Source organism: Mus musculus, chromosome 5 (genome assembly GCF_000001635.26).
Source record: "Mus musculus strain C57BL/6J chromosome 5, GRCm38.p6 C57BL/6J".
Lineage (NCBI taxonomy): Eukaryota > Metazoa > Chordata > Mammalia > Rodentia > Muridae > Mus > Mus musculus.
In genome coordinates, this window is record NC_000071.6 from 89,170,932 (window position 1) to 89,183,063 (window position 12,132).

Below are 12,132 nucleotides of genomic sequence, written 5' to 3' on the forward strand. Positions count from 1 at the left end.
GAATGTCAGCTTTAAGTTAGCGTTTCATTCCCTTTAAGAAATACGAAACCAAAATTTATTCATATAACATTCTTTTCAAACCTTCTTAAGGACCTAACTGCTATTCATTGTGACCTTGCAATATTTCCACAAGGGCAAAGAGAGTATTGGAAAACAAGAGCCAGTGTTGTCTGCTTCTGGCCAGGCTAGGGTCTTGTCTGACTGAAGTGATGGCACCGTCTTCCCTTCCCTAAGGGTGCTCAGACCAAGACATTTCCCCCATTACTTAGAAAGGACTGAGTATCCATCACACAGTGTCCTTTCCCATGGCTTGTAACCAGGGACCCTTAAGGCCCTGGAATTAAGTTTTTGAAATGAGCTGTTTTGCATGGAAGGTCACAGGCTGGAAGACAACTTTTATATTGGAGAAAATGAGGAAAGTGCTGTTTCAGGCTTCCGATTGTTCCTTCAATGCCAAATATGGAAGCCAACCAAAGAATATCAATCTCTCAGTTACAAAGACAGAAAACATAATACCTTGTATTGAGAGAGTGCCCATCTCTCAGGAGACCAGAACACTTCTGCAGATATTGTGAGCCAGTGCCCAGAGCATCTCTAAGAGATGCTGTTTGTGTCTGTCCTGGGCAGTTCTCACATGGCATCTCCCCCACTCCCTCCCTCCCCCCTCTCTCTCTTGCTCTTGTATTCTCTGGTTCTTCTGACTTCATTCCTTACCATTAGAACTCTCTGACTTTTTTCAAACCTTACATTTCTCTCTCTCTCTCTCTCTCTCTCTCTCTCTCTCTCTCTCTCTCTCTCTGTGTGTGTGTGTTCTCTCTCCTTCTGTGTGTATGTAGGGGACAGTGGGCAAGAACATATCTACATGTTGAAAATCACTATGGAAGAATTCAAATTTAATTTCTTTGCCAGCCAACCCAGAAGGACTTGCCTAAAACAGAGGCAGAAATGCTTCCTTCTAGGTTTTAAAGATTTTTTAATTAAAATTCTTTGTGTGCTTTAAAAGGAAACCAATAAAAACCTAAGTTCATTTGAAATAATAATAATTAAAAAAAGATTAAAGACATTTGCTTTTACATTGCTTCCTACCCTCGCAGATACCACAGGGGCCAATTCGGCAGAAAGCCGGCAAGGAGCAGAACAGCTGCTTGCAGCCAGTGTTACTGTCCTCAGATCTGATCCCCATTGGCCTGTTGTCCCCCAGTAACTGTGACAAGAGGCAGTGAGGACTTGGTAGCTATGACTTCTGAGAGGCACAAGTTCTGTGTTTGCTGAGCTACACTGTCTCTGCTTCCCTGTACTCTTCCTGGGACACACAGTCATCAGGACTTAATTTTCCTTTTCCTTTCATCCATAATTAAGCTATGAGAGAAGGTTCAGTCAAGGTGCCCTGCAGCCCCTGGCCAGGGAGCCTTCCTCTCCTAAGGCCCCAGGAACCAGGTGTGAGAGGAGAAAAGGCCTCTCCCTTCATCCTCATTAGCAGTGAGACAAGCTCTCCTCCTGTGCAGTAGGCATGTCTCAGGGGAAAGAGCAGGGAAGAGGGGCATTCCGGGACGGATGAAGGAAGTATTTCCAAGTCTTCTCATTTGTTACTGAAATCCTTTCATCTTCACTTCTGCCACTTTTCCTGTGGGTGCATTGCTGCCTGTTTCTCGCTCCATAACAAATTCTTTACATAGTCACCGAAAAGAAGCTTTGAGAGGCGCTGTCGCTGATGAATTCTCCACCTCAATGAGTTAGCATCTATGGATTTCAGCTTCAAGATCCAGGAGACCACTGTTATATCAGTATCCCCAAGAGGTGTATGAAAGAATCGCTTAGCATTTGGTCTGTACACGAGAGATTCCTCTCCGTCCTTATTTTAAGTTCATTAGAGGGATCCCTTTAACACACAGCTCTGACGTGGTAAATTTGGTGAGTTTTACAGCAGCACATTCCACATACAATGAAGACATAGAACATTTCCTGTGTCTCAAGAAGCCCCATGGAGTACTCTGTTGTCTTGGTTACATCCAAGCTTCCTGAGCAGAAAGACCATCCTTTGCTTCTCTGCTGTCCTGCCCTTCAGAGGACAAATGTCTTAGTCCTTAGAAGTCACGGAATACAGTGGGCACCCAATGCTCGTCAGTCTCTTTTACTATGAGGTACTTGTAATATTTCAGTTTAATCTGTTTAAATTTCTTTGCATCCTCATCTCTGGTGGATTTTAAACTCTGGTTTTGCAAACTACCCAGCTTCCTTTGCATGTTAGTCTGGGAGCAGTGGTTTCAAATTTTCAGAAATACAATCTTATTCACAAGCAGAATAACCATTATCAAACTTCACCATTTGGGAGCTGGAGAGATGGCTCAGCAGTTAAGAGCTCTGGCTACTCTTCCAGAGGTTCTGAGTTCAAATCCCAGCAACCACATGGTGGCTCACAACCATCTGTAATGGGATCCGATGCCCTTTTCTAGAGTGTCTGAAGACAGCTACAGTGCACTCATATAAATAAAATAAATGAATCTCTTAAAAAATTTTTGTAAAAATTTGAACAACTGCAGCACAAATATATGCAGTATATGATAAAGTGAGATTGGAGATCATGCAAATATAGCTTGCCCAGGTGGGAAAAGCTCTAAGTGAAAAGATCAGCTACTTCTCCTTGAAGCTCCTGTCTATAATATACCTGTTAACTAAGAGCACATATTTTACCAGTGTTTGTGTATTGAAGAAGAGTGTAGACCAGTGGCTCTCAACCTTTCTAATACAGTTTCTCATGTTGTGTTGACCCCAACTAAAATTATTTTCATGTTACTTTATAATTGTGATTTTGCTACTGTTATGAGTCACAGTTCTATGTCTTTTGGTGGTCTTAGGCAACCCCAGTGAAAGGGTTGTTCAACCCCCAAAGGGGTTGCACCCCGCAGTCTGAGAGCTGCTGAAGAAGACATTTATTATTTTTTACTTGTTGCTTGTTATGCTCCCCAGTGGAATTAACAATCCCTACACTGGTGATTCTGTTAATCATAAGAGTAAGAACCATTACAGTCACATAATTCTAAGGATGGTCAGCCATAGAAACAATAGTGGTGCCATGCGATGTTCCTTCAGGGTGAGCAGAGCAGTTAGCATGTATTTCATGGGAAACGGAAATTCATATTAATCTTCTTATATATGACATATTAATATTCTTATCCTTGAGGTTTTTTTTCCCACTGAAAAGTTCAGGCATGTCACCTGGGCCACTACAGTCATGTCACCTGGGCCCCCACAGGCATGTCACTTGGGCCCCCACAGGCATGTCACCTGGGCCCCCACAGGCATGTCACTTGGGCCCCCACAGGCATGTCACCTGGGCCCCCACAGGCATGTCACTTGGGCCCCCACAGACATGTCACCTGGGCTCAATGATTACCTACCTTTGTCTCTTCTAGCTCATGTTTCTTACTCTTTGGGAGGAGATAGTATGGTACTTTATTTTTTATTAAAATCTTTATATTTTTAAGACTTGTGGGCAAATCCACTTAGCATAAGCAGGGTAATTCTCTTGAAAATGAGATGCAGAAAGATGACTTGACGTCTCTTTTCAGGAGATGTTCTTTCTCGACATCATCAGCTGCTTGATGTTCTCTTCTTTAAACCTTTTTCTCGCTGCGCTTCCTATGATGTGGTTCACCCCACCCGATTGGTCACATGTAGCTAACTCCTCCTTTATGGCTCTGTGTTTCTCCACATGAGCATCTCTGCTCACTGTGTCTGCTCAGACATGAAGCCATGTGCATCCAAGTCCCTTGCTCGTTTTCCGCATCCACTGGCTTTGTTCCCTGTTATTTCTTAGCTTCGTGGTCCTTTCTTCTTCTTCCCTTGGAGATGGAAGCATTGTGAGCCTGTTCCTGCCCTCAGGGCTCAGTGTAAATTTTGTCTTCTCTGCACTCAGTGAAGTAGACTGCCTCCCCTTCTGCTGTCCTAACCACACACTTACACTCTCTTTACCGCCTTGTGTTATTAAGTAATTTCTGAGCAAACACTTTATTTCTCTAAGGTGACTTGTAAACATTGTTGCTATTTCTTTAATCTTTTTTTACTCCCTTAAAACTTAGGTTAGTTCATTCACGTGTTTGGAGTCAGTGCATTCTCGATTTCCCTACGGAAGCTTATTTTAATTTTCCACTGGCTATTGTTATTCACATATCATATAACTAAATGAGATAGCCTTGCCAGAATTAACAAACAAAATATGGAATATTCAATTGCATTTGAATGCCAGATGAATATTAAATAATTTTTAGTGTATGTTCTGAACATTGCATAGAACGTTATTACACTAAAAATAGTCATTGATAAGGGTGAGTGTTAACTGAGGACCTGGTATTTTACCTAGCCATTTTAAATCGAAAGTTTAGTTTAAATACATTTCTTCTTTGAATATGACATATATTCCAGACCCGATGAAGGCTTTTATACAGTCAGTTAACAAGACCTCTCTGGTACCCCCCATATCCTAACATGAACTCTGCTCTTTTGTTTCTTTGTATCGTTGTGTGCACAGTCCTGTTATAAGTCCTTTGACTCTTGAACATCATTTGTAGCAATTACCCAGCCTCAGTCTAAAGTCAGTATCTATGTGCCTCACTTGTCTTTTCCTTCATTCTTGTTTTTCTCAGTACCCCGTCCTCTTTCTTTTTATCTCTACAACTGGTTGAATTTGGGTGGGTTTTACAGCCTCACCCCCCACCATGAACCGCTCTTGTGTTTATTATCTCTGAGAATCTCCTATCAACCTCTTAATGCGCATGTGTTCTAGAATATCCTTTGTTACTGTATTTTCTTCTTTAACATTCGTCCTTGCTGTGGTAGCTTTTCACTCCTGCTCATTTCTCAGCGATTGTCCTCATCCATCCAGAGCCTGTCATGCCGTCCTACCTACCTGTGGGCACACTGGATGCTCTATGCATTTTCCCTCAGCACATGTGTAATTGCATGGAGCCATTGCTCCCGGGCCAGCAGTTCGCAGCTGCTGTCTCCAACCTTAACATCTCTCCTAGATTCAGACAACTTTTGGAGGCCTCATAGCGTTAAACATTGAGGGTGGCCTGCAATGTAACTACCCATGCACAGTTATATGCATCTTAAGAAAAAGAAGTAATGTGAGAATTCTAAGATCTCTGAGAGTATATTCCCATCTGCTCTGTTCCCTATGATGAGAGAGGATTTTGCATAAGAAATGAAGGACAAAATCATAGACCCACAAGGAGATGAAAGGCAGTGGCAGTTAGGTCCCGGGTCTCCTGAATTAACCCAGAGGAGACAACGCTAACTTGAACGTAGGAGGTAGTCATGACTCTGGATGTATTCCTTCACGATGGAGAGTCTGTCTGAAGTCTGAAAGAAGTAATCTTCACTTAACATCAGCTTATATGAAATAACACAAAACGTATAGATGTATTTTCTCTGGTGTTTAAGTAAAACTGATGGTCAGCTACAGTTTAGGTTTTAGGAAAGCCATAAACGTTTTATTTTAGAAAAGTACATATTTGAAGATATATGCTAACTACTTAAAGTTTTTATATGTGAGAACTTGCTTGTAGACAGGGTTTGGAGGCTAGCCGTTTTCAGATAACAATAAGAGATTCATCTGGCACTTATAAAATATTAGTATTGGCATTTTGAATGAACTGATGCAAGCGAAGCTGCCTATCTCCATGTCTGTTTCTGTGCCATTTTCACCTGAACCTCATCATTGTGAGGATATGGATACAAATTCCTGCTGGAGCTGTTCCAGGGTATCTTACATCCCTGGGGAAATTCCAACATTGGGAAGGATTCTGCTGATGTTACATTGCTGATGTGGAATTAGGGCACAGTTTGGCTGATTTTAAAGCAAAGAAATATGTTACCAATTATGACCTCTAAACGTTAGCTCTATTCTCCAGAAAAACGTCCACATGCAGAAATCTGGAAAACAACACAAGACATGATTAATCACCTTGCAGAGTTCAATAAGAGAGCAGTTATGCAGGTCAAGTGTACACAATCGGAGGTAACAGGAAATATTTCAAGTGACTTCACCTTTTGAGCTCAATGAAAACCTCCTCCCCTTCTGGTCAGATTGGACCACAGATATCAAGGGAATTCCTAGCATATAAAAGAGTTTGATTTGTTTGGTGTGTCATAAAACTCTTGCCTGTAAAGGACAAGAGTAATCTACAATTCCATACTTTTTTGCAAGATATTTGCAAACAACTTTCATTATCACACAATGTCCTCTTAGCCTGGAACCCAAGAAGACACAAGTTGTGAGGTATTTAGAAACTTTCTCAGACGAGACACCCAATCATTTCCACTAACCCTGTTGATGTTCATTTAGGCAGAGAAGGTTCTGGAAATATATGTCTAGGGAACAGCCATTGTGATGACAGTATCAACAAATGCTTTTTGTACACCAAAGCCAACATACTTAAAAATAATTACTGAACAAGGCTCAAATACAAGAAAAGGCTGTACAGGGATTTTTTTCACATAAGGGAATGAGTTACCAAGTGACTTCATCACGCAAGCCACTAAGCTGAGGAAGGGCCTTCATCCCTGTACTCTTGGATACTGAGGGTGAGAAACCTGCTCAAATCACTCAGGGGTTACAGACTACATTCTTACATTCTAGAAAAAGTTTCTTAGACGTAGAGACCACTAATTTCAGTTGTCCTATAAATAAAGTAAACTGACTGTTTTAGAAATAGATTCTAATACAGAAATTCCAAGTGTATCTCACTAGTTGAGAGAACAGTCTCAAAACTGAGTAAGAGAAACAGTCAGGACAGAGAAACCGTGAACAAGGATGTGTCTCAGCTACATTTAGCCTTAACCCCATTCATGTAGAATTCTGAAATGTAATTTGTACCACAGGAATGTCCCCTCTTTGAGCACAAGCAAGTGGCTTATATCTCACTAGTGCTAGGCAGTGACTGTTTAGTGGCTGTTGGATGACAAAGGTGGTTTGCAAAAAGAAGCCAGCTGTGGTTGGGTAGTAGCTGGAAGTGGATGCATGGATCCACATCAAAATGTGGTACATTTACACAATGGAGTACTACTCAGCTATTAAAAAGAATGAATTTATGAAATTCCTAGGCAAATAGTTGGACCTGGAGGGCATTATCCTGAGTGATCACAAAAGAACTCAGATGATATGTACTCACTGATAAGTGGATATTAGCCCAGAAACTTAGAATACCCAAGATATAAGTTACAATTTGCAAAACACATGAAACTCAAGAAGAACGAAGACCAAAGTGTGGACACTTTGCCTCTTCTTAGAATTGGGAGCAAAACACCCATGGAAGGAGTTACAGAGACAAAATTTGGAGCTGAGACAAAAGGATGGACCATCTAGAGACTGCCATATCCAGGGATCCATCCCATAATCAACCTCCAAATGCTGACACCAAGATTTTGCTGAAAGGACCCTGATATAGCTGTCTCTTGTGAGACTACGCCGGGGCCTAGCAAACACAGAAGTGGATGCTCACAGTCAGCTATTGGATGGATCACAGGGCCCTCAATGGAGGAGCTAGAGAAAGTACCCAAGGAGCTTAAGGGATCTGTAACCCTATAGGTGGAACAACATTATGAACCAACCAGTACCCTGGAGCTCTTGATTCTAGCTGCATATGTATCAAAAGATGGCCTAGTCAGCCATCACTGGAAAGAGAGGCCCATTGGACTTGCAAACTTTATATGCCCCAGTACAGGGGAATGCCAGGGCCAAAAAATGGGAGTGGGTGGGTAGGAGAGTGGGGGGGGGGTATGGGGGGCTTTTGGGATAGCATTGGAAATGTAAATGAGGAAAATACCTAATAAAATATATATATATAAAGAAGCCAGCTGTGGTTGGGTAGGAGCTAGAAGTGGGTGCACGGATCTACCCATGACACTAGCAAGAGGATCTGCTGTGTATTAGATACAGAAAGTAGCAGGAAGTTGCCAGGAAGATGCTCAGTCTTGACAATAGGACAGCACACATGGAACTAACCTGTGTGCTTCAGATCATGGGACACAAGTCTGGAGATCTATCACGTGGCTTCCCAGGCACGAAGGCACCACAGCCACCCTGTTAGGGGTGTTCCAACTGCTGACCTGTAGTCAACAAGAACATAAGCTGTGGTGTATTAGGCTTGCCACGGAGAAGTCTGGGACTATGCACACTTTGAGAGTATCGTTTCTCCAGGCACCAGGATGTACTTATTGAGATAAGACAACCTACTTGTGAAGTACTGGGTTAGTTGCCTTCCAATAACTTTTGGAGCATTGATAGTGCTATGAGGTTGGTGAGCATGGTTCCAAGCTAACACAAGTAAGTACTTTCTGAACAATAAAGGTGTTTCCGAAGTCTCCCATTTTGAGATTCAGGATGTTAATATATCTCAGTTGACCCACAGGAAGGCTGGCAGGAAAGAAGGACTTTATGGTTCGTTTTTGTTGAACAATAGATGATTGTTAAGGTGGAGGGGCAAACTGTGTAACACACCGCCTCCCTCTCACTGAGTTCTTCATAATCTCTGGCCTCTTTATCCCCAGTTACTTGAGTGAGGCCTCGTCAGGTTACACCCTGCAGCGGTTATCTCGGATTGTTTCATAGGTGGTTCTGGTGCAGTCCATTTGGAGCCTGTTAAGTATGAAAAGCTGCTTTCGATGATGTCAATAGTCTCTAAAGAAACAATAAAAAAACCCTTCCTGTTTTCTTTTCAGTACCATAATGTCACCTTTGACTGGGCCTATTTGTCAAAGAAGGAGTGTGTGAAGTATGGAGGGAAGCTCGTGGGAAACAACTGTGACTTCGTGCCTGATATCACACTCATGTCCTTCATTCTCTTCCTGGGCACTTACACCTCGTCTATGGCTATGAAGAAATTCAAAACCAGTCGCTATTTTCCAACCACAGTAAGTAGCTGGGGTATAAATAACTTTCGTTCGATTTGCCCTGTATCACCACTAATGCGATTTTGCAAAATGAAAAAAAGGCGCCTGAAGTTCAACACGTCCAATAGTACTTTGTCCATTTACGTAATACATTCTGGTCTTTGCTCATGTGCATGCACATTTAATAAAATCATAGTCCTGCCTCAAGGAACCTTCCAAAGATTAGCTTTCATAATTTGAACCTAACTTTTGGCTATAGTACTTGGAAGAAGTGTGATGTGCAGTCTAATAGCACCTGACTGAAGAAAAGGACCCTTTCGGTCCATGACGTGTAAGTATATAAAGCAAAAACTTTCGATATCCACTGGCAATTTTGAGAGTGTAGAATTTCTCAATCATTGACCATACGTGCATTTTAATACTGGAATGCAGTCTGTGGGCGTAGGCTACACTATGTTGTGCCCTAGGATCAGTGTAAGATACAGCTGCCATTTGAGCCAAACTTTCCTTCCCATAGAACTGAATACTGTAACACCCAGATGTAAATGGGTTACGTAGATCTCCTCTGCCATGTTAGTGTGCCTAAGTGAACTTAAATTCAAAGCTACAGTTCTTTGAGAGAGTAAAACCAACATTTAGCATTAAATGTCACTTTTTGGAGCCAGGAAATGAAACTGAGCTACTCTTTTGCTTTTATACTGTAAGAGGTCAATGGTCCCAGGTAATCTGCATTAAACATGATTTATATCAGTGACTTGCTGACCTCATGATACTGCTTCACTGTGTTTTACAGAGGAGAATGTTAGTAGACAGGAGCCCCACCCCCTTTTAATCCCAAGAATATGAAAATTCATATATCCATTGTCATATAGGAAATTGTGGGTTCTCTGATTTCTTCTTATAAACTAGGGAATAAAGGAAAGTGTTGATAACAAGATGTCTAAAAGTAGATAGCTCAAGGAATGAGCAGTTTCCGTAAAGAGAAATAAAGGAGGGGTTTACTTAATCTGACTAAAATAGACTTCATGTACTGGTGTTTGGCAGGCTCAGAGACAGTCTTTGTTTAAGCACACAACGTAATAACAGATGTATATACACACACAGGTACACCCAAACACATGCACACAGAGGAACATGCACACACACAGAGATACACACACACACACACACACACACACACACACACACACAAACACACACACACACACACACACAAACACACACAGGCCATTGCCCGAAACCTGGCTCTGCAGGGAGTCCTCCTTTGTCCCATCTGATGCTGTTGAAGGCTCCTCCCTCTTCACTCCTGACAAGTAGGAGCTGTTCCTGAGTGCTTTTGACATGATGGTCCCAGAACACACCCCTAGAGATGAGCTTAACCCATTGCTTCTTCAGTGGACGAATTTAAATAGAACAGATTCCTGGATAAAAAATTTAAGGACAATTTCTTCTGGATTGTGGTTTTGCCTTTGTAATTATGAGTTCATGGGATCTTAGGTTTTGTTTGGTTTTGTTGCATTGTGACATATTTTACCGATCATTACTTCTTGTAAAAGTTTAATGGGTTTTGAGCATACTTGGTGGAACTGTGGAAAATTTGTAAAGCTTAGATGTTATAATTTGGAAAGGTGGAAGAAAAGACCAACTATCTTTTCTATTTTTTATTTTAAATGACAAATAATTATATACATTTTATGGAATACAATGTGTTATCTTAGTTTATTTTACATTGGTTAGTGATTACATTAAGCTAATTAACATATCTGTACTTCCACATGGTTAAATCATTTCTATAATGGTAACAAAATCTACTCTTGGCAATTTCGAACATAGTCATCATGCTATACAGTGTATCTCAGGAACTTACTCCTTCAGTGAAATGGAACTTTGAATGCTCAGGCCTGCACCCTCTCTGTCCCTTTGCTCCCTGTTATCTTGGCCTGTGAGTCTCACTTCCCAAGTTTACACATGCAAGTAAAATCATGCAGTATTTGTCTTCTGTGTCTAACTTATTTTACTTTTCAAAAAGCTAGAGAAAGTATCCAAGGAGCTAAAGAGATCTGCAACCCTATTGGTGGAACAACATTATGAACTAACCAGTACCCCGGAGCTCTTGACTCTAGCTGCATATGTATCAAAAGATGGCCTAGTTGGACTTGCAAACTTTATATGTTCCAGTACAGGGGAATGTCAGGGCCAAAAAGTGGGAGTGGGAGGGTAGGGGAGTCGGGGGGGGGGGGAGAGTATGGGGGACTTTTGGGATAGCATTGGAAATGTAATTTAGGAAAATATGTAATAAAAAATATTAGAAAAAGAAAAGTGCAATTCGCATATACATATGGTCAAATTCTTAAGAAAAATAGTTATAATTTGAAGAATGAAATTTTCAGTTAATACAATGAGGAATAATTCTTTAAATTTTAATAAATATTTAGTATAATTCTCCCTCAATTTTAAAAACAAAATTTGATCAAAAGATGATTGTACTTCATTGGAATGCATTACCATATATGATATTTCCTTATATATACATATCTAGTCATTTTTTAGTGAATGACCATTAATGATATTGTAATTATGCATATTTATTATGCCAACATATGTAAAATGTTAAATAATTTTAAAGCTCTCTAATACTGTTTTTTTTTCTATTTTATGGTTTTGAATACATTGTCATAAAATAATTTCCAAAAGCAAAAAAAAGATGCCCTTGAGCTTCCCTCATTTTGTTTCAAATAATAGGATTTCCTCCCTTTAAAATTCCAAATAACATTCCAATTACACATATAATTATATAACAGTATTGAAAATAAAATTATATATTTTGTACATGTATATGTAAATTGGCTATTGCGAGTGGTGCTGTGATGTAGGGAAGTACACAGAGTCTGTGGCACAATAATTGTATTTTCTTTCATTATATGTTGAATGATGGGACTGTTGGATCATATGATAGCTCTCTTAATGCTTTGGTGGAACCTTCTCTCATTTTCTGTAACAAGCTAAACTAAGTTCCATTCCTAACAACTGACTGCAAGGGATTCCCTTTTCCTCAAATCTGTACCAAGCCTTGTTTTCCTTTGTCTTCTTGATAATGATGATCTTTAACATATGTGGCTTCATAACTCACTGTAGGCTGAATTTGCATTTCTCTGACTATTAGTGTCATTGAGCATGTTGTCACATCTCTAGGCCTATAAGTCTTTTAAGCCTATTATGTATGCTGTCCATTTTTAAGTG

At 40.5% G+C, this 12,132-nt stretch overlaps 1 protein-coding gene across 11 annotated transcripts in view; it reads left to right on the plus strand.

Moving 5' to 3' along the window:
• The window catches only part of Slc4a4 (solute carrier family 4 (anion exchanger), member 4), a 445,799-nt gene that overhangs the window by 377,074 nt on the left and 56,593 nt on the right, over positions 1–12,132 (plus strand). For all 11 annotated transcript variants that reach the window (XM_030254704.1, XM_017320995.2, XM_006535136.4 and 8 more), the window contains one exon: positions 8,722–8,913. In XM_030254704.1, coding sequence (XP_030110564.1) covers positions 8,722–8,913 — 192 coding nt within the window. The remainder of the gene's footprint in view (positions 1–8,721; positions 8,914–12,132) is intronic.